This window comes from Zeugodacus cucurbitae, chromosome 5, assembly GCF_028554725.1.
Source record: "Zeugodacus cucurbitae isolate PBARC_wt_2022May chromosome 5, idZeuCucr1.2, whole genome shotgun sequence".
In the NCBI taxonomy this organism is placed as follows: domain Eukaryota; kingdom Metazoa; phylum Arthropoda; class Insecta; order Diptera; family Tephritidae; genus Zeugodacus; species Zeugodacus cucurbitae.
Window position 1 is genome coordinate 37,134,372 of NC_071670.1, and position 22,615 is coordinate 37,156,986.

The 22,615-nt window shown below is 33.9% G+C and overlaps 2 protein-coding genes across 16 annotated transcripts in view; one reads left to right on the forward strand and one right to left on the reverse strand.

The window, feature by feature from the left end:
* The window catches only part of LOC105218290 (histone deacetylase 4), a 40,521-nt gene extending 28,685 nt beyond the window's left edge, over positions 1-11,836 (forward strand). For 10 of the 15 annotated variants that reach the window (XM_054231611.1, XM_054231608.1, XM_054231614.1 and 7 more), the window contains 11 exons: positions 826-987; positions 1,187-1,257; positions 1,388-1,521; positions 5,386-5,526; positions 6,190-6,983; positions 7,086-7,391; positions 7,475-8,350; positions 8,412-8,531; positions 8,599-9,033; positions 9,149-9,282; positions 9,348-11,836. In XM_054231611.1, coding sequence (XP_054087586.1) covers positions 826-987; positions 1,187-1,257; positions 1,388-1,521; positions 5,386-5,526; positions 6,190-6,983; positions 7,086-7,391; positions 7,475-8,350; positions 8,412-8,531; positions 8,599-9,033; positions 9,149-9,282; positions 9,348-9,402 — 3,228 coding nt within the window. In that variant the 3' untranslated portion in view covers positions 9,403-11,836. The remainder of the gene's footprint in view (positions 1-825; positions 988-1,186; positions 1,258-1,387; positions 1,522-5,385; positions 5,527-6,189; positions 6,984-7,085; positions 7,392-7,474; positions 8,351-8,411; positions 8,532-8,598; positions 9,034-9,148; positions 9,283-9,347) is intronic. The other 5 variants (XM_054231617.1, XM_054231618.1, XM_054231613.1 and 2 more) reach the window with 4 other exon arrangements.
* A 3,388-nt stretch (positions 11,837-15,224) lies between these two features.
* Positions 15,225-22,587, reverse strand: LOC105218291 (exportin-6). The gene is made up of 13 exons (XM_011193790.3): positions 22,325-22,587; positions 21,678-22,192; positions 21,365-21,517; positions 20,884-21,266; positions 20,620-20,813; positions 20,036-20,448; positions 19,823-19,974; positions 19,546-19,757; positions 19,296-19,469; positions 16,876-17,045; positions 16,570-16,782; positions 16,068-16,491; positions 15,225-15,982 (listed from the first exon to the last, which is right to left on the reverse strand). The coding sequence occupies exons 1-13, from the start codon at positions 22,325-22,327 to the stop codon at positions 15,908-15,910; spliced, it is 3,081 nt and encodes a 1,026-aa protein (XP_011192092.2). The 5' UTR covers positions 22,328-22,587; the 3' UTR covers positions 15,225-15,907.
* Positions 22,588-22,615: the final 28 nt, after the last annotated feature.

Sequence of the window (22,615 nt, forward strand, 5' to 3'; positions counted from 1 at the left end):
CAAACCAAACTGAGTATAAATCAAGTAACAGCTGTCTAAAAGACGGACTACGAAAAAAGTTTTGCCTCATTGAAAACAACTCGTATAAATAAAATTACCCGTTAGTTCTAGAGATTCGTTTTTAAACTCATTCTATTTAGGTTTGTAGATCTTTAACTAACTTTTTATTTAAAGCATCTGAAAAGGATCCTTGTAGCTATTGATAACAATCTTAGATATAAAGTTAGGTTAGTTAGTCGTTTATTCCAAATTCTCAACCTATAAAGTTTTTTCGTGGATTTGAAATTATAAATGAACCTTCGTTATTATGACAATAGTGTCTCTATATAAATCCTGAATGAAACCGGATTTATATCCAAACAAAGATTAACTTCTCTCCAGCATTCCCCATTATGCTAACAACCATATTGATCCATATAAAATACTTTATCATACGTTAATTCGCTCAGATGCTGTGCCTCATCTTTCAGTTATGAACTCGATAGACATTAAAAATCATTACACATCTATATCTAAAAATTACGTACGTATCTGTGAAGGATATGTATTGAGGGCCAGTATATAGCATATAGAGCTCCATATGATTCGATATATTTTTATAAATGTATGTACGTCTGTATGTATGTATATGTAAATAAATTATGTGAATAGAATTATGCACAATTTGCACTAACAACATCAGAAAAAAATTACGGCATCTTTGATATTAATAAATTTGATTGCAATTTCCATACAATGTAAATACATGATTGAAATTCAAAAACTACAAAAATACAAAAACAAAACGAAAATCAAAACTGTTTCGAACCTATTGTAATTATTTAGTATGCGGTGCATTCACATGGCGCTTTCCAGGAACTACGAGAACAAAGACTTTCCGCCGCCGCCGAGGAGCAGCAGCAACGCGAGCGGCGTGAGCGTGAGGTAATTAAGCGTAAGGAAAACTGCAGTGCCAACGCCAGTCCCGAAGTCAAACAAATTTTAAATGTAAGTAAACCAAACGATTCGATTATTTGCATTTTATGTATTGTAGATATGTATACACATATATATATATATGTAATAAAGTACATACAGTGTGCTTTGTGTGTGCTGACACATGTATAAATAGCGGTGACAAAAATTATTCGATGACTTTATTTATTTTGTTTTCTTGTTATTATTTTTTTTTTGCTTCTCTTTGCAGAACTTTCTAATTAACCGCAAACAGGCGGCTTCCTCCAATGGCATAACGACGACGTCACCTTACAGAAATAGGTACATTGTTTATACACAAACATTACGTTGTTAAGCCGAATGTGTCACTAATGTGCCTATGTTATAATGCATTCATTCATTCTTTTTTTTCATTTCATTGTTTCCTCTGTATTTACTTTGTGGGCGCCAGCAGAGGTGTAGTGAAAAGCTCGTCCGGTGAATCGTTGCCAGCCGGTTCTCTAACCAGTTCACATCCATATAAAATACCGCAACCCCCATCATCATTTCTGAAATATGAATCTGATTTTCCTCTACGAAAAACAGGCAAGTCATTATTAATTGCAGATATCACAGCAGCTCGCTTATACAAATTACTATGATTGTATTTTTTAATTAAGTTATGGAACCGTTTTTTTCAAAGAATAATGTTAAAATTTAACAAAACATTTAAAACAAGAACTACCACGCATGGAATTACGAATGTTTTTTTTTTGTTGGAACTAAGTACACGCCTTGTATTTTCATTTTGTTTAAATGAGTTATGATTTTTCTGTTGTTTTTAAATATTCTAATAACATAAATAATGCTAAAATAACGAAAAACCGCAGAGTGTTTTTATACATATAACTATAAATACAATTGTACATACTCACAGGGAACGCCAGGAATTTTATTCATTAAAATATTGTTATTATTATCAATTATGTAGTTCATAGTATTCGTAAGTAAGGGATTTTTCAATAAGATCGAAAGTACATATATTCGTTGCCATTATGTGAAGAACTTGATTTCTTTTGCATGGCCACCACGGGTACGCGTACAGAAGTCCAGACGACGCTCAAGCCAACTTTCGACGATTTTCAAGCATGAATCAGCCAATATTGCTGCAATTTCACGTTAGATATTCCTACAAAGTTCATCAATCGTCGCTGGCTTGTTGGCATAGACCATAGACTTAATGTAGCCCCACAGGAAATAGTCCAACGGCGTCAAACCGCACGATCGAGGCAACCAATTGACTGAGCCGTTTCATGAGATAACACGTTCACCAAACTTGGTTTTCAATAAATCGATTGTGACATTCAGGCCAAAAATATTCGGTTATCATTGAGCGGTAGCAATTCCCATTCCCAGTAACTTGATCATTACGGAAGACGCCGCCGGCCCATAAACCGGAACAACCCGTAATTTTTGCGGGAGGCAATGGTGACTCATGGAGTACTTATATTTTGCTTATGGACGAAGTCATTCAGCCAGAAATGAGCCACATCGCTGAAGATGATTTTTCAATGAAAATCCGGATCATTTTCAAGTTGTTGCTCAGCCCAATTCATGAACATACGACGATTATGGTGGTCAGGCGGCTTCAATTCTTGCGTCAATTTGATCTTGTAAGGATGTAGGTCAAGATCTTTTCGCAAAATTCGCCATAACAACGTCACAGAGATGCCCAACACTTGAGAACGACGTGTGAAAGACTGATTAGGGGCCACTTATTTGTCTCATTGACACGGAAACATTTTATACTGTACCTATGAATTCAATTTTTTCCACTAGACGCTCAATTGTTGATCTGACAGGACGATTATGACGGAAGTAGTGCTCTTAAAGTTGAGGCCACTGACTTCGAATTTCGGTACTCAATTTTAATAATTTCGACTCCTTGTTGGATCGTAACGGGTGATTTTTTTGAGGTTAGGATTTTCATGCATTAGTATTTGACAGATCACGTGGGATTTCAGACATGGTGTCAAAGAGAAAGATGCTCAGTATGCTTTGACATTTCATCATGAATAGACTTACTAACGAGCAACGCTTGCAAATCATTGAATTTTATTACCAAAATCAGTGTTCGGTTCGAAATGTTTTTATCGACAAATTTTGTTCAGCGATGAGGCTCATTTCTGGTTGAATGGCTACGTAAATAAGCAAAATTGCCGCATTTGGGGTGAAGAGCAACCAGAAGCCGTTCAAGAACTGCCCATGCATCCCGAAAAATGCACTGTTTGGTGTGGTTTGTACGCTGGTGGAATCATTGGACCGTATTTTTTCAAAGATGCTGTTGAACGCAACGTTACGGTGAATGGCGATCGCTATCGTTCGATGCTAACAAACTTTTTGTTGCCAAAAATGGAAGAACTGAACTTGGTTGACATGTGGTTTCAACAAGATGGCGCTACATGCCACACAGCTCGCGATTCTATGGCCATTTTGAGGGAAAACTTCGGAGAACAATTCATCTCAAGAAATGGACCCGTAAGTTGGCCACCAAGATCATGCGATTTAACGCCTTTAGACTATTTTTTGTGGGGCTACGTCAAGTCTAAAGTCTACAGAAATAAGCCAGCAACTATTCCAGCTTTGGAAGACAACATTTCCGAAGAAATTCGGGCTATTCCGGCCGAAATGCTCGAAAAAGTTGCCCAAAATTGGACTTTCCGAATGGACCACCTAAGACGCAGCCGCGGTCAACATTTAAATGAAATTATCTTCAAAAAGTAAATGTCATGAACCAATCTAACGTTTCAAATAAAGAACCGATGAGATTTTGCAAATTTTATGCGTTTTTTTTTTTTTTAAAGTTATCAAGCTCTTAAAAAATCACCCTTTATATCTTTCCATAATGAAATGGCAAACCTAACTGAAGAAAAATGTCAAAAGAGCAGAGAACAATATAGCGTCGTTTTGCTGTCCCTATCGGTCCCTACTTTTGTAGCTTTCTATTGAAAAACCCTTAACATCTTTTAGCATAATTTCTTTACTTGTAAACGACTGTACAGTTGTGGCCAACATATTAGAAACATTATCAGTATATGCTGGAAATAAGCATTAGGCTGTGAATATTTTCAAAGTAACTGCTAGAAACACTAATATAGATCTCGTCCATAGCATTTACTTAAATTGTTCAAAGAATTTTTTAATAGAAATTGAATAATTTTTTTCTATTTAGACAGTATATTCCTTATTAATAGGTCAGTTTATAATTTACATGTGAGTATGTTTGTACTTGTGTTTATGTATAAAAATACTGCTGCTTCGATGTTTCCTAATAAAACTAAATTATGCGTTGTTGTTGTTTTGTTATATATAATTAATATTGAATTCATTTTTTCAAGTGTAAAGAGCATATTTTTATTAATATTAAGCAGTTAAGGATAATAATGTAAAGTATACATGACCTATAAAAGAATATATAATGATGATTAGTGATTTGCTCTACTTTAAACTGTTACATGCGGTAGAAAACAGTTAATCATTAACTTTTCTTTACTTCTGACTTCTTAGAATATATAATATAGTAATTCGCGGCATAAATCAAACGATAATTATTCATAATTCTTTATGTGAAAAATGTACTATTGGTAAAAAATAACATGAGGGGATTTTGAGCGTCATGACGTATGAGTAACAATTGTTTGCATTAATTTCATGAAGGCTAGAAACGTATTGGGGTGAACTATTTCTTTAACAATTAAGTTGTGATATCATTTAATGCCGTTGGGAGCCGACCTACATACCTTTAAAAGGCTTCGATATTTGAATCAAGTTCAACACTATAATGTTGGGCTTTCATTTATAAAAAAGTTTAAAGCTATGGAAATCCGATGCGTTGGAAAATAATTAAAGTCAGAAAATAAATAGTCCGATTAGTTGAGAATAATTAAAGTTCACCATTATTCTAGGTTAGATTTAATGAGAGTCATATGCTATTGAGAAAGAGACAAGCGAATCTAGTTGTAGGAATAGTCACGAAGGGTTTCTTTGTATATGAAAGACCAGTCCAAATTGATTTGATTTATTTTAACTTAATGAAAATTTTCAATCAGATTAAAAATACATTTGAACTTCCATAACTCGAAGTTCTCCATATCTCGAGCTCTTGAATTGGCAATATAAGTCAAATTTCATACAAATTACTTTCCGTAACTTGAAAGTCTCTAACTTGAATTTTTTTTTTTGTGAATTATTGTGATTCGAGTTAGGGAAGTTCAAATGTATTTAAACCCTCAAAAAAAGAATGTTTAGTATCTTATTCCATTAGGCTTACTACTCTAGAGCAGTATGAAAACTATTTTTTTTTTTTCAATACATATAACTTATGGAAATTTGTATAGTATGAAAAAAAAGCAAAATATACACAAGTTTCGAAACTAAAAATAACCACTGGCAAATAATATTCACATACAGCATCCGAACCAAATTTGCTGAAGCTACGTCTAAAGCAAAGCGTTATTGAGCGCAAGCAGCGTATCAGTGGTCCAGCTGTGCTACGTCGGCATGAGCGCATATTGCAGCGAAGACAGCAGAAGCAAAATTCCGCTTTAACAAGTACGTATTATGCCAAGCTTTAACACTATTTGTTATGTAATGTATATGTGTATGTATGTATGTGTGTATATAAAGACGAAAAGCAAAACAGAACAAAACAAGCGAGAATGCTAGAAATAATTGTAATCAAGAAATTGCAGTTGCAAGTAGTTTTTAATATAAAATAAAGATAATAAGTTATATGGAAAAGTAAGTACTAAGAATCAATAAAATGTATGTAAGTGGTAATTTCAAACTACTTTTCCCAATGTTTATAAATAACTGTGCAAATATAGTAAATTTCAACTGTAATTGCACACGATAAATGCATAAATTACACTGTAATTACGACGCTGTGGATTCTGGTTTGTGACTCTAGTTATATAAATATATACATATTTGTGGAATTTAAGCATCTCGATTTTAAGCAGAAGCTTACATGTTTCGTCCTTAAAACTGAAATTGAATGCTTGCCAATTTGTTTTGTAATGCTTTGAATGTCTTTAATGCTTCAATTAAGATTACTGTTCGATTTCGTATTACTAATTGAATTAATAACCTATTAAAGAACATATTAATTACATAATAATTACAAATACAACTACAAATGAATACAATTACCGCTTTATATCATTAAGCTCAAGCAAATTTCGTGCACATAAATTAATTATCTTCCACCAACAGATTGCAGCAGCACACCGGATTCGGGTCCGAATTCACCTCCATCGTCCACACTCTCCGCCGGTGTGGTGGGCAGTCGTGGCTCACCGACTAGTGCACCGATTCAAGAGGAGAACGAAGAGAGTGGCCCATATCAGCCAGGTCAGCGTAGCAGCATAAATGATCTCTCGCTCTTCAGTTCACCATCCATGCCGAATATACCGCTTGGCGGTCCACATTTGGCCAGTCATGCACATGCTCAAGCGAATGTCAGCAACTATAATATGCTGGCTGCACTGCGGCAACATGTACCAACTTTGGCGGCGCCTACATACTACAGTCCGTTGGCGATACCGTTCGCACGTCATCAGCCACACCCGCCGCCGCCGCCGCAACAGTCGCATGCCACATCGATAGCTGTCGCTGCAGCTAGTGGTGTGCTGCCACCGACGCCCTCGCCAGTAGTGCGCTCGGCATCGGCAACGTCCACCTCATCGTCGCAAGCCTCTTTGGCCAGTGATGTGTTACCACCTATGGCACACGCCGCTTCAACACTTTTACCGGCTGGTAGCGCTGGCGCACACAATCACAACGTGTTGGGCTCTGGTACTTTACACCCCGTCACACCAATGGTTGGTGTTTCACCCTCGATGTACGGTCAGCCCATAACCGATGCCCAAGTGGCTCATGCCCACCTCAATAAGCAAGGTCACCGCCCGTTGGGACGTACTCAATCAGCTCCGCTACCGTTGGGTCATCCAATGTTAACCGGCACCGGTCAGATAGGCGTTGGACAGACGCACTACGAAAACAGTGATGTGAGTTACTTATCCAAAAGTGACAGATGTTTATAATTGATTAAAATTTCGAATATATGTTCTAATTAACTAATTCTCGACCTCTTCTGTTTGTCGTTCTAGGCGGAACAGCAGGCGCATATGTTGGTCACACAAAAGATACGGCAAACATTGATCAACCGCAGCAGTGCCAATCGCGAACCCCAACTCAAGGAGGAAGAAGATGCGGCTGAAGTAATTGATCTGACGGACAAAAAGAAGCCACCAAAGACCGTCATCACTAGTATTGTACCCACGAGTACTTCACAAAATCTGCCAGAGACCACCAATATACCACTCGGGGCCTGCATGCCCAATACACCGAGCAAGTTGCGCGATCAGGAGTACCTGCAACAGCAAAGGGAGCTGTTATACAGACAAGCTTTGCAGGTAAATTATTGCTTAAGACTGCATTAAGGTCTCAGCATTAAGGTCTATATGTATGCATACTAAATACATTTTCCTTCCCTCAGATGGATGATTCAATAGCTCGTGGTTTAATACGTCCACTATCACGCACGTTATCTAGTCCACTGGTGCATATGGGTCCGAATGGTATCAGCCAACTGCCAGATACCGGCCAATATGCGCCACCAATCATAACATCCTCATCAGCCGATCATATACCGCCAGTTAATCTCACAGTCCCCCATCGACGTCGAGTGCTCGAGCATGCGCCAACTGGAATGGCCGCATCGAGCGCCTTCTCCTCTTTACCTGCCATACAGCCGGCCATTGCGATTGCTGGTGCCACCTGTGGCAAACTGACAAACGAGTTTGCAACGCACAAAACAACCACTGGTCTCGCCTATGATAATCTGATGCAGAAACATGCCTGCACTTGTGGTGATAATTCCGTACATCCGGAGCACAGCGGTCGTTTGCAGAGCATATGGGCGCGTCTAATCGAAACCGATCTGGCCAAGCGTTGCGATCGTCTGCGTTCGCGTAAAGCTACGCTGGAGGAACTGCAAACGGTACACACCGAAGCACACACAATGCTCTTCGCTTCGAGTTCGTGTCAATTGAATCGACAAAAGTTGGACAGTCCGCCGGCGTTGGGCTTTGTGCGTCTCTCCTGCGGTGGTTACGGTGTGGATTTGGATACCACTTGGAATAAGGATCACACTGCCGCTGCTGCACGCATGGCGGCGGGGTGTGTCATCGATTTGGCTTTTAAAACGGCCAAAGGCGATATTAAGAACGGTTTTGCGGTTGTGCGACCACCGGGCCACCATGCTGAAGCCAATTTGGCTATGGGCTTTTGTTTCTTCAATTCGATTGCGATTGCCGCGAAATTGCTGCGTCAACGCGTGCCAGAAATGAAGCGTGTGCTTATCGTGGATTGGGTGCGTGCATGTTGTGAACTGCTTTTGATTTTTACTTAAAACCGTTTATTCTATGTTTTAGGATGTGCATCATGGCAATGGCACACAACAGGCATTCTATGATAATCCCGATGTGCTGTACTTGTCCATACACAGGCATGACGATGGTAACTTTTTCCCCGGCACTGGTGGCTCCACTGAGGTAAAGACCCATTAATGTTTTGTACTTGTCATCTTCTTTTATAATTTATTTTCTTTTCGTTTTGTAGTGCGGTGTTGGCGCCGGCGCTGGTTTTAATGTGAACATCTCCTGGTCGGGTTCTTTGGATCCACCACTGGGCGATGCCGAATACATTGCTGCATTCCGTACAATTGTGATGCCAATCGCAAAGTGTTTTAATCCAGATATTATTTTGGTGTCGGCTGGTTTCGACGCAGCTGCTGGTCATCCACCACCGTTAGGCGGTTACTTGGTGTCGCCCGCTTGCTTTGGCCTAATGACGCGTGAACTAATGCAATTGGCCGATGGCAAAGTGGTGTTGGCGCTGGAGGGTGGCTACGATTTACCCGCCATTTGTGATTCTGCGCAGGAATGTGTACGCGCGCTGCTCGGCGATCCATTATCTGCGATCGCGGAAAGTGAGCTGAATAGGCCGCCTTGTCAGAATGCTATAGACACGCTGCAGAAGACGATTGCAATACAGGTGAGAGGCGCAATAATAATATAAAATCAAAATTTAAGTTTCGAAAACTATTTTTAATTCAACTTTTTTGCAAATATTATGTATTTTAAATATTATTTATTTACTGTTATTGCAGTCACAACATTGGCCATGTGTACGCCGTTTGGCCCATACAGTCGGTTTATCTGCACTGGACGCACTGAAAATTGAACACGATGAATCGGAAACCATTACGGCCATGGCGGGACTCTCTATGCAATCGATAAACAGGTAAACTCTATTAAAATAAACATTTTACAACATTTACTAAGTGTCACGTTTGTTAATTTACTCAGAACTTTATCACGCGATGACTCAGAGGAACCAATGGATCAAGATGAAGCCAAATAATTTTATAACGTGGAGCTCGAACGTCTTTAGACTTGATTGACTTGCACACTTGCACTTAATGTTGCTATTGTTGCAATATTTTATTACATAATCCGCCGTTAACTGGCATATACATATATGCAATAGCAAAGCGGACAACGGATTTGGGCTCGCAGACGTCTGTGGGGACCCATTTATTGTCTTTGGGAAGTGTAGAATGCTGTTTCGGTTTCATGATTGCTATTTTTTTGATCGATTCCCACTTGACTCATGTGCTGAGGTTATGTTGCCAACAACAACAGCAACAATTCAACGCGCTGTAGGGAATTCCGTCACAGCATTTATGTGTAGCAGTTGTATTTGTTGGGCGTTTGATATTAAGTGGAGGCAACAACTCCCGCCCAAGTTCTACGTTCATTACAAAGCCTATGAAAATGGTGAAAGAAAACAAAAACAAAAGCTTTTCTAGGCATATATGTAGTAGTAAAAGTGAAAACGTATGTATATTAGATATACGTTGGAATATATTTTAAATATAAACGCGTACATACATATGTACAACATGTAACACTTAACAAAGTATTTGTATATACATATATATAAATATATATTTATATTAAATTAATTTATGTGTGAAAGTACATATATGAAATATGTATGCTTTTTGATATTCAATACTAATATGATGTAAGAACATAGAGAGAGAGCGAGCGAAGAGTTTCTTAAATGTTGATTTAATGTTAATAAGCTAAAGTTAGTAAAAAGAATTTTTAATGTAAATGTATGTATGTAAGGTAAACTGTAGTAGTTCATTTTTCATTAGCAACAATTTTTAATTCTTTTTTATCACACTTTAAGGGCATCAAACCAACAAACAAACAAACAAACATACAAAAAAATAAGAATATATATTTTTTTAAAGAAAAACATCTATGTGATAAAGAAAGAACGAATGAAACGAGAGCCAAATTCTTAATGAATCTAATAAAATTAATAATGAGTCCAAGCGCAAATGTCATTGACTAACCACCGCCTCTCACAGCAGACGATAAAATAAAGCGCATTTACATAAATCACTGCAATTGGTCTAACCCACAGATTTACCTAAAAACTCACATTTAGTTTTAAACATTTCAATTGTGAAATAAAACTATATTTTTTTAATTTTAATTTTATAATATAAAATACGTTAATTATTACTACCAAAACTGAATAAAATAACTATACACTATACTATATATACATATATATATTATATAAATATATATTAATGTTAAATATGTTGTTGCACGTTCAATGCAATTGAATGTGTTCACATGAGCTAATTGTATGTTATTATTATTATTATAATTATTATTAATATTATTATTATATGTATATGTATTTAAATGTAATTAGCTGTAAGTGAGAATTTTTAATATACACATACATACATATACGTGTGCTTATGCGTGTGTGTGTATACAATATGGAATATTGTATGCATATATTATATATTGAGCATATAGATACATAATTGAGCATTGTTTTATTGCAACCCATGCTATTTTTCACGCTTCAAACAAGAAAACCCACTGCAAGTTCATGTACGCACATAATTGATTTTGAACGAAAGAGAAATGTCGTTTCATGCAAATGAAAGTTTTTGGTTGATTTAAGAAAGAAACGTAAATTAAAGACAGATTAGATTTGGAAAAAGTAGAAAATAGTGGCTGAAAGCCATTAAAAATTTAAAATTAATATAAATTAATGTTTTTGTGTGGAATAATTGTTTCTAAAATTACTTGAGATATTTTGGTTTACAAACAAAACTATAATGAATTCCCCAAAAAAATTAAAATGATTTTTTTTTAATTTTAAGTTTTCTTTTAGCAATCAGTCAAGTACTGTGTTTCGTTTTGAGCAACTTTGTGGTATTAAAAAATATTATTTTCCCTTATTTTTGATATATTTGAAAATATTTTAGTTTCCAAATTACTTTTTTCATTATCGGTTTTTGATTCCAAAGTTTTTTATTTCGTTGCTTCTCAAAATGATTTGTTGTCTTATATGTAATTGATGATTTGTAATCTTAAATATTTTTATTTTCTCTCTTAAATTTTCATTTGTAAGAAACGAACTAATTCTCTCACCAAATTTCATGTGCTTTTACACACACACACTCAATGGTAAATGTTAGTAATATTGAAAGTGGCGTGCGCGACATTTCCTTGTTGACTTGGTGCATACTTTGTATACGCTTCAAATAGTAGTAAACTACATAAATATATATAAAAAAAACAGAAAACAAAAACAAAAACAAAGCAAGCAACAAATGTACAAAACTGCTGGTGTGCATCCAGCAATGAATTAAAATACAGTAAATCACAAGAAAATTATGTGACATGTCACTTGTTATGAAAGCAAAAACTAGAAACTCAAGCAAAAAGGAAAATAAAAATAAAAAGAAATAAAATTGTTTTTAATGAAGCGTTGCAATTGAAACGAATAAGAAACGTAAAGTAAACAAATTAAAATTCTGGCCAGATTTAATGTTAACATGTTAAATGTATAAGTAATGGAAAATAAAGAAAGAAATGGATATAAACAAACTTAAGTTTGATTGGTATTATTACAACAAAGCGTGTGATTAATGACACTCAATGTAGCACAAAACAACGAGTAAGAAGTATTTAAAGTAAATTTGTATGTATGTATGTACTGGTGTTTGTTTTACAATATTTAACTTTGGCATTCAAGTGAAGCTATAAATGCGCTTGCGTTGACTGGCAACTCATAATGTATGAAATTTGAAAAAAAAAAAATTTTAAATGCGTAATTAAAAAAAATGAAATTTGTGAAATGTGTTTTGAATACACACAAACTCTTTGGTGATTTTGGTATAAAAGAACATTTTGTCCACATGCCATAGAAGTGCAGCATGCTCATTAGTGCTTAATATTTGAGTAAAATAGCATTATAAAGCTGTAGAAAATTATATTTTTTCACCCAAACGATAAATCGCCAAATATTGGAGAGTGATGAAGCGAACAGGAAACTGGTATAAGTCACATAGACTGGTATTAAATGGCAGCAGTTTAGAAAGGAATTATATGACTTTATTGGGTTATCTACACTTCCACTTGTATTGTATTGAATTACATAAATTTGTTGTTGCTTACACGAGCAAATATTTTGACAAGAGAGCAGAGCTCAAAGCTAGCTAACAAAGAGGTAATGAAGCAAAGGTTCTAATAATTGCATATTTTAAACTCGGTTATCTATCATTAGAAAACTGGTTTAAAAATGAAAGTAAGAAGTTTTTTTAAAAGTATTTTTAATATAAAATTGAAAAAGTGTGACCAAATATTGTGAAACGTTTCAAGTTAAACTAAAAATTATTGTTGTGGGTATGCGACAGTTGAAGTAAAGGCGGAAAACATGTCTTCTAACAAAGCACTAAATAAAATACTTATTTAAATAGTACAAAATACAATATGAATGTATGTATGTCTATGCAACGGAAAAGTGTTAACGTAAAAATTTTAGAAAGCAAAGTGGATTTTAAGTGTACAGAAATGGATTGGAGAAAGAAAAGAATTTTGTGAATTACAAATAGATGACATAACGTTTATTATTACATTTTATGTTGACTAAAAGGAGTTTATTAGCAGTTTTAGATTATACGTAATTTTAGTTAGCGAAACAGTTGGTACATTTTTCCCAAAATTTGCGTTAAACAAATTTTGTAACAATAATAACGTCTCTACTTTAACTTAACCTCACTTCTTTGTCAATAAGATTAAAGCAGGAATTTGAAAATTGTGGAAAGTTATAATTTTTTGCAGTTATTTTAAAGATAAAATGAGAAAAATAAAAAATAGAATTTGACTTTCGGTACACAGTGTGCTATATAGGAATTCTTAGATAGCCATCATAGAAATTAACACAGAAAAATTGTTAGTGTTCAGAATAAAGTAATTATATTTCAAACAAACTCGCCAAATTGAATATATCAAAGAAAAATTAAACAAAAAACAAACTATAAAAGAGACATATGGGAATACCAATAACATTAATAATAATACAATATCTAAGAAAAATACTATCGGTCGATCTGAAGCTTAAAAAGAAACGAGTTGCTTGATAAGTCTGGCGAAATGTTTTTAAGACGCAAAAATATTAAAAAAAAAAATAATTGGTTAACCCATGGCTTCAGACTTAAGGGGTTAGGTAGTCAGAGACATGAAAAAATGAGAATTTTCAGTATTTTTTTTGCTATTAAATTTCTTTCTACTTATTTTACAAAAGTAATAATATGGTATTATTACACAATATTTTCACTTGAAGTCACGAAAATTAGAAAAAAAAAATTATAAATTCCAAAGTTATAGCTGTTGTTCAACATAAAGGTCCTTGCGGTGACTATCAAAAGTCCTTAGAGATTCATCTAAAATCGATCGGAAAAATTAGTTTTAGAAATAGATAATCCTTTTTAATTTTAAATTTAAGTTTAATTTTTTTTTTTTTCAAAAATTAACAAAATGGCGGAATTAGGAAACTTTTTTCTAGGTTTTCGGGAAAAATTGGTCTTGAAAAATCGAAATTTAAAAAAAAAATATCCTTCGTCAGGCCCGAGTTTATTATGTATTCTAAAAGCTGTATTAATTTTCATTAAAATCTACTGAGCGGTTTTCGAGTTACTGTTGTCACCAGTTCAAAAACATAATTTTTAGAAAAAGGCATTTAAAGTTTCACCCGAGTGTTTTGGAATGCTTGAGCGCTTTTTGTTATTTGTCGAATAACTCTAAAAGTAACTATCGTTTCAACTTCAAATTTTCATATTTTTAAGATATTACGAAAATGCAAAAAAAATGTTTTTTAGAAAATCCTGACTATCCCTAACCCCTTAATTTATTTTCCTTTCCAATTGAAGGTCACCAAACTTAACCGCTAGGTTCGAAAACCGCAATGAAAGCTAACCAAATAGACAAATGTGTATATGTGTTTATGTGTTCTTATGCTGAAAATCTGTGTACTCAAAATTTTTAATTAACCCCCCATATCAAAATTGATATTTACAGAGCCAGTTCAGAGTAACATAACCTTAACTTCACCCATATATTATATATTTAATAACCAGCTAGTCCACATTTGATAAGCTAAGCTGAGCTTAAAACAGCTAACTCGGGTTTTACAGTGTACTAAAAACCTAAACACAATCACATACTGTTATAAGAGACTAAATAAAAATATGGTTGATATATAATTGAAACTTGACTTATACTTCGGTTAATTTAGGTTTATTAAATATTTTTTTTTATTTATAGAAGGAAATACTAAGGTAAAAGGGATTCATAATTTGGTTGATCTTCTTAGAAATATTTTTAAAGGTCCTGAATCCGCATTTCATTAACAAAAGTGGTCTATAAATTAAATGAATCAGAAAAAAACTTTCTAACGGAAGTATTAGCTCTCTCAAAAGAAAATATTATTTTATTTATTGCATTCAAAATTCAAAACACTTTCGTACTTCAATTGTGATATTTTAGGCAAAAAAAAAATTCGGAAAATTGCCCATTATTCGTCTATAGGAACCTCGTTACTAATTTTTTATAAATCAAAAATCATTTTTTAAATTTTTTAAAAAATTCAGAGCATTTCTCTACCATTTTACGCACTCAACCCTTTTTATATTATTTTGAACCCATGAGACCACCCAAATCACAATCATAAGAGTATTTATTTTATTTTTTTATTAAATTTTATTACATTATATAAACTATCATTATCATAATCAAGTGTTTTGTCTTAATGTAGGGATGTAATTAAAAATATGAAACAAAATGAACTGCGTTGAGAGAGTACCGTGAGTTAGGTATGTAGTTATGCAGTACTTTGCAAGAGTAAACAATTGGAACAAAATATAAGAAGCACACACAAAAAATGTATTACATAATAAATGTATGTATGTTTGACATGGCAAATGGCAAATGGTAATAAATTTTGAAGTAATAAAGTGTTCTAGACAACAAAAAAAAATCAAGTGTAAACACAAAATATAAATAATTTACAAAGAGATACACACACACACACCTAAACGTATGTAGATGTGAAGGCAACAAGAATATTTAAATATTAAAAAAAAAAGAATTAATGTTAATAAAAAAATATAACGTACGATGTACCTTAATGTCAGCTGTGCAAATTATAATAAATGAGAAATATAGTTAAACGTAACGTAATTGTAAATGTAATTGTAATTGTAATAATAAACACTAATTAATGTATGTATGTATGATTGATTTTGTTAAATACTCTTAATTACCGTTACACATACAAATTATTATTATTATAATATTATATAAAGCAGTCATTTATAAACTGTGAATTTCTTGTCTTACATGAAATGCATACATATATAATACATACATACATAAATTGATTACATACATATATACTTATACAGAGATATAATTTTTGTTCTATACACGCTGAGTGTTGTCGCATGAAAATGTCACGAGGCAAATACCCCTAAGTATGTTTTTTATGTCTGCGTTAAATGTACACTATGCGCATCCTGTATCAGTTGGGATAACTTTTGTGAAAATGTTGGAATGTCCTGTTGAAAAAATAAAGATGACAAATTGATGCATATGTTCAAAAATACAATTCTTTTTTTTCTATTGTTTTGGGTATTTACTCACAGTTGATAAGCAGATCACATCCAAATATTTCGGATTGACCGGAAAACCAGCCGTCACGAAACTCTCACGCAACTTCAAATTGTCCACTTGACCCATGGCGTACAGCACATTCGTCAACTGGTCGAAATGCAGCGAACCCTCACCCGACAACAGCCTATTGATGAGCGCGCGCTGAAATGAGGTGAGCAAACTGTCCTGAAAGAGGGCGCGCTGAAACAGACGCCAACGCTCGTTGACCGCCTGCATTGAGAGCAACACCTTACGCACGAGGTTCGGATCGTTGCCGGACACTAGCACCTGCCCGTAGGCATTCAATATGGCCATGAAATGCTCCGGATGCAAGTTATCACTGCTCGTGTGCAAGAGTGAGCCGTTATACTGCACATGCGGTTTGTAGAAATATTGCCATTTATGTAGCAAAATGCTGCAATAAACAACAACAATTATAACAAAAATTACAACAAAAAAAGAATTATATAAGTATGTATTGCGGCGTGCTCACCTATCAAAAAGCGTATACACCATGCTGCTCAAATCGGTGCCGTCAACCAAACTGGAGTCGTGTTGTTGTAGTAGCGGCAGCACTTGCTCGATTGTGAAATTTAGTATGGAGGGCAACATAGTGGTCCAAGTGTTGCCCGGCTGTTGCACGACCAACTGAAACATTTGCAATATTTTCTCCAACACTGCCAGCTGATTAAGACTCAACTGCTCTCTGCAAAGGTAAAGAATATTTTGATAAAATAGTTCAGTTATGCATATTCATAACTCTTAAAAGGTAGCTATTAATGAAATACTAAGCACTAACCTGCTGCTGACCGTTATGTAGAGTGTAATCATGTCTTTGATGAATTGCGCACCGAATTGGTTTAATACGCTACGCAATATGCTTAAGCTAAATTCGGCTGCGGATATCGAAATCGCATTATTGCTGATGCCGAAATCGTTGAAAAGCATCAAGGCTTTTGTAATGATGGGCTAAATAGGGAAAAAACAATGTGTTTCAATAGAAATATTAAATTTTTTTAATAATAAAATTGAGAACAATAGAAAAGGGAAATAAATAAATAAATTGAAAAAAAAATAATAAAATAAACTAAAATAAAAATAAAATAAATTAAAATAAAATAAAATAAAATAAAATAAAATAAAATAAAATAAAACAAAATAAAATGAAATGAAATGAAATGAAATGAATGAAATGAAATGAATGAAATGAAATGAAATGAAATGAAATGAAATGAAATGAAATGAAATGAAATGAAATGAAATGAAATCAAATGAAATCAAATGAAATGAAATGAAATGAAATCAAATCAAATCAAATCAAATCAAATCAAATCAAATCAAATCAAATCAAATCAAATCAAATCAAATCAAATCAAATCAAATCAAATCAAATCAAATCAAATCAAATCAAATCAAATCAAATCAAATCAAATCAAATCAAATCAAATCAAATCAAATCAAATCAAATCAAATCAAATCAAATCAAATCAAATCAAATCAAATCAAATCAAATCAAATCAAATCAAATCAAATCAAATCAAATCAAATCAAATCAAATCAAATCAAATCAAATCAAATCAAATCAAATCAAATCAAATCAAATCAAATCAAATCAAATCAAATCAAATCAAATCAAATCAAATCAAATCAAATCAAATCAAATCAAATCAAATCAAATCAAATCAAATCAAATCAAATCAAATCAAATCAAATCAATGATTTGCAAACATAAAAAAGATCAACTAAAATAAGACTACACAATAATGTTTCTTTCAATTTAAGGGAGGGGTCTGGGTTTCAGCGCAAAAAAACACTTTTTTTGTAATTTTTTTATCTCAAATATCGATTAAGCAATTTTATTCAATTTTATTGAGCACAGTATTGACTATTTTCATCCACAAATATTAAACCATTAGCCCGTGACAGAGCTTCCCCTAGGACGTCTTAAAAAAAAAAAAAAAAACAATTTGCGGTGTTCACTGTAACTTGGCCGGAAATTATCCGAAAATGAAAAACCATAAAAATTTAGTTAAATTATAAACAAATCTTCCCCCAACGTTCTCTGATTATTATTTTTTTTACTTAAACCTTTTTGGCGGCCATCTAAAGTGTGAAACGTTATTTTCGACTAAAATTTCCGCCATTTTCAGGGTGGGAAACACCCTTAATGTTAAAAAAAAAAAAAAAATTTTACTAAACGTAGGGGGGAGGTATTTTATGTGAAGAAAATGTGTACCATGTTTGAAATGAATCGGTCGAGTAGTTTTCAAATGGCAGTGAACACGGACTTCAAAAAAGTAGTTTTGAGAAAAACGCGTTTAAAGCCGTAGCTGTTAGAGTTAGAGCGTTAAAGGCCCCGATACTAATTCAACAATAACTTCAAGAATATTGTTTAGATCGGATTAAAATTTTGAGGATATATTCTTGAAATGTTAGACAATAAGATAAAACAAAAAAAATCGATTTTTTGAAAGTGAAAACCCAGACCACTCCCTTAATATTAGATCGACATTTTACTTATTAAAATAAATAAAATAAAAAGTGAAAACCCAGACCCCTCCCTTAATATTAGATCGACATATTAAAATAAATAAAATAAAACAAAGATAGATTAAATTTAAAAATTCGGAAGAAAATATACAGAGCAAACAAAATAAGAATCAAAATATTGTTCATAATTAAAAATTGTGTTAATATTTAGCTTTTTCCAGCTTAAACATGACTCAATAACATTGGGAAATGCAAATGTAAAATTTTTAATGTTAAATTTTGAAAATTTTTTAAAATACTGAAATTTGAAATCAATAGAAACATTTTATTAATAAATAAAACAAAACAAAAAAATTAAATCAAAAAATTAAATATAACAAAGAAAAACAAAATAGCTTTTAAAAACTAAAATTAAATTTATAAAATCGGAAGGAAATATAAATATATCGACCAAAATAAGATTTCAACAAAATTTTAATAATTAAAAATTTGTTACATTCATAAAATATGCAAATACAGTTGAACTTCCATAACTCAAATTTCCTTAACTCGAAGTTCTCCACAACTTGAACTCTTGAATTGGTAATAGAAATGAAATTTCATACAAATTACTTTCCCCAACTCGGAAGTTTCTCTAACTCGATTTTGTTTTTTGTAGATTATAGTGAAGTTCAACTGTATAAATATTTTATATAATTAAAAAAAAAAAAAATCAGAATTTATATTTACCCTAAATGCCATAGCTAACATGTCTTTTGTCGTGTTGCAGGAGTCCTTGAAGTATTCAATGACTTCACTAAAAATACCCAAAATATTGGGCATAATTGAGGAGATTTTCGAAACGGACGCTTGTGAATCCAGTTCCAGGAAAGTTTGTGCTTGGCATTTCACATACTCACAGAGCTGTAAGATAGTAAAAGATAATATAAATGTTAGAGCAAATTTAGTTACAAATTTGTAACGCAGCGCAAAACCTTACATTATTACAACGCGTTGTACAATCCTGCTGCTGCTCTTCCATGCTTTTCCACGGCAATGCCAAGTAGCCTATAAGGCTAATATAAATATTGCTAATGGCTTGACGTGGTAAATGCGTTAATTTTGGACCAGCTTGCATCAGTTGCATAACAAATAATGTCTCCAGTAAACGTTTCGGTCTTATCACAGTCGAAATGCAAAGTAGCAATTGGCCTGAAAATATAAAAAAATTACATTTAATATTTCACTATAAAATTAAGCTGCGCTGCAAGGCTTACTCGCTGATATCGCAACAATAGGCGCTACCGTCACATTATTCGGCAGAAAAATAACGCTTAGCGCATCGAAGAGACTTTGTATAACTTCATCGTATTTCAGGTTAATCGACATCGGTAATATGCTACGTATCGCCATTAGTATTTGAGCATATCTGCAAAAAGAGCAATGAGTTTATAAATCACATGAGCTTTTCATTGACCACCACTACTCACAAATAATCAAAATCAGTCTGAAACGTCGATTTGTCTAGATTTAGTGTTGCTATTTTGTTGCTAGTAAAGAATTTGAGCAATGTCAATAGATTTTCGGTAAGCAATTTTAATTGACTGGTTACTTCTGCACCAACTTCGGGCGAATTGACATCCAACAGCGGCGATAAACGCACCACCGCCTGACACACGGTTGACAAATCGCGCAGATGCTCGTTAAAATTTTGCGATTTTAGTTTTCTGCCCAGTTCATAAAGTTTGCCATTATCGAGATCACTTTCCAGAGAGAGTAGGTAGACATGTGGTCGCGACCAATGCGCTGAGACTTGTGCGAAAACAGCATTCGGTCGTGATTCGCCTACCAGAGCTATACATTCAATGCACTGTGACAAGAATTGCTGCCACTCGGTTTGTGTCTGTGGTAAAAGAAATATATTGTAAAGACAAACATGATTAAAGAATGTATAAAATTAAAAATGTAAAAAAAAAAAACAAATTTTAAATTTTAAATTTTAGACCAGTTCAAAACCGACCTTGCAAGTTTCGACCAGTTTTAAAAATTTTTATTAAAAAAATGTAATACATACGTTTTCTTCAATCAACTCATTGTCTAAAAGCTCCAACTCAGACTTGTTGAATTCGAACAATATACGACGCATTATCTCCACGACTAGTTGATAGAGTACATCATTGTAGCGATTATGTTTTGCGCTCAACAAAAGTCCCTTTATAATTGGTGACCATATTTCCAGCTTCTCCATAAAATCTAACGCACCATTCTCTATTGAAAATAGAAATTTAAACTTATAATTAAATAGACTGCGCTAAAATTCACATTTTATATCACTTACTTGAAATTGTACAGCAATAAAGCGATTTCAGGAATGATTCTAATAAATCATTCTGTTGCACCATCTTCGACCAATAACGGTCTGTGTATAATCGCAGTAGTTCCCTAAATTTATCAGCGTACATTTCGCTTTGATGTTTTGTGGTGTTATGCTGCTCCAAAAGACCACTTACCCCCGTCATAATTGTTAGAGCGTGGGGCAGTGGCTTCTGCAGATACATCAGCTCGTTCAACACCGATAGTGCCGCCAACGAAATGTCAGGCTGGGAGGCACGCCATTGTGCCAAGTCTAAAATGCTCATAAGAAAATAGTCTGAAATCAATTCAGTTCGAGTCCATGAAACGAGGTGTTGCACACATGTTAGAAGCTCCAATACAGAGGAACTACACAGTTGACAGATAATTGAATATGTTACAATACGGAATTTGTTAATAAATTGGTAGTTTGCACAAGCAGAAATTTATATTTTGTAACAGATTACCTGAGTTGATTGTCATTTGGCAGCGACGTGGTTAGGGCGTAGTCCACTAAGTTATTGGGTAAGGAATGGATGTCTTTATCGTTGATATGGTACACCGTTATTATTAAATACTTGGTCAGTAAGTCCAGTATTTCGGGTATACACATGGATATGCTAAACACGGAACACAAATGAATTAGCAACATATAATAAACAAGTTTTGCATTTGATGGATTTTTTCTTTATAAATTTAAACATAATTTCACATAAATTCGCAGCAACAAATGGCGGACAAAACAGATAAACTTTAAACAATAACGCATTCATATCTCACCACGAATTAAAATAGTTTTGACGCTCTGTTGTTACGCAGTCCCGATTGTTTAAGACCTCTTCCGATGTGATGCGTAGCAGTGTAATACCTAATACGAATTTTTCCGACCGTATCAATTCTAAACAGTGTATTATATAGTTGGGATGATCGTCGGGGAACTCACGCTTCCCGATGAGCGCAATCAATTGTGCGAAGGTATCACGTTGTCGTCGCGGCACACTGGCGACATTTAAATTTGCGTAGGTATTCCATAATGTTTCTCGCAATAAACTTCTATCGTTTGCAGACAAATGTGTCCAACGTCGTGAAATCCAGTGTTCTAGTGTTGATGTACCGAAGAACCAGAGATACTGATTTGTCTCAATAGAAGCAGCCACCTGCAAACTTATTTGCCAAGCACTTGGTTGTCCCCTGAAGGCGATTAGTTCGGTTTCAATTTCACGTTTACGTATATTAGGCGTGGCTGGTTGGTGGAATTCTTGAAGTAGTGCCTCTACCACAGCCAAGGAGGAAGACTGCAAGGATGCAAATTGTGTAGGTAAATATTTAATGAGTCTAATGTACAATTTGCATATATCGAAAAGGAATTTTGTCGGCCTAGAGATTCATTTTATAGAACTGCGTTGCTGATAACGCCTGTTACTCACCATTTTCTAGTATGTCGCGGTGGCAGTCAATCACAATATTAAGACGATATCAAGTTGTGCAATTTTCTTCTGATTCTTATATTAAAACAGTCTTTTAATTCAAAGTGTCCATAACAGTTTTCCGTTGTTACTTCTCTGTAAAAAATATTTGTCGTTTTCCGAAAAACATTGAAACAACGAAATCGACGAAATCATAAAATACGAATACTGCGGCAGAGACAATTTGACGTTTATTTATCTATTTTAAGTGTGTATAGACGATGCACATGCCACATACGAAGAAGTTTGCGC

Excerpts from the sequence above, each read along its gene's own strand:
- LOC105218291 (XM_011193790.3), bottom strand. Across the intron at positions 17,046-19,295 it reads TGTTAGCTATGGCATTTAGG|CCCATCATTACAAAAGCCTT; the intron begins GTAAATATAAAT and ends TTCCCTATTTAG. Across the intron at positions 16,492-16,569 it reads GTGTATACGCTTTTTGATAG|CATTTTGCTACATAAATGGC; the intron begins GTGAGCACGCCG and ends TGTTTATTGCAG.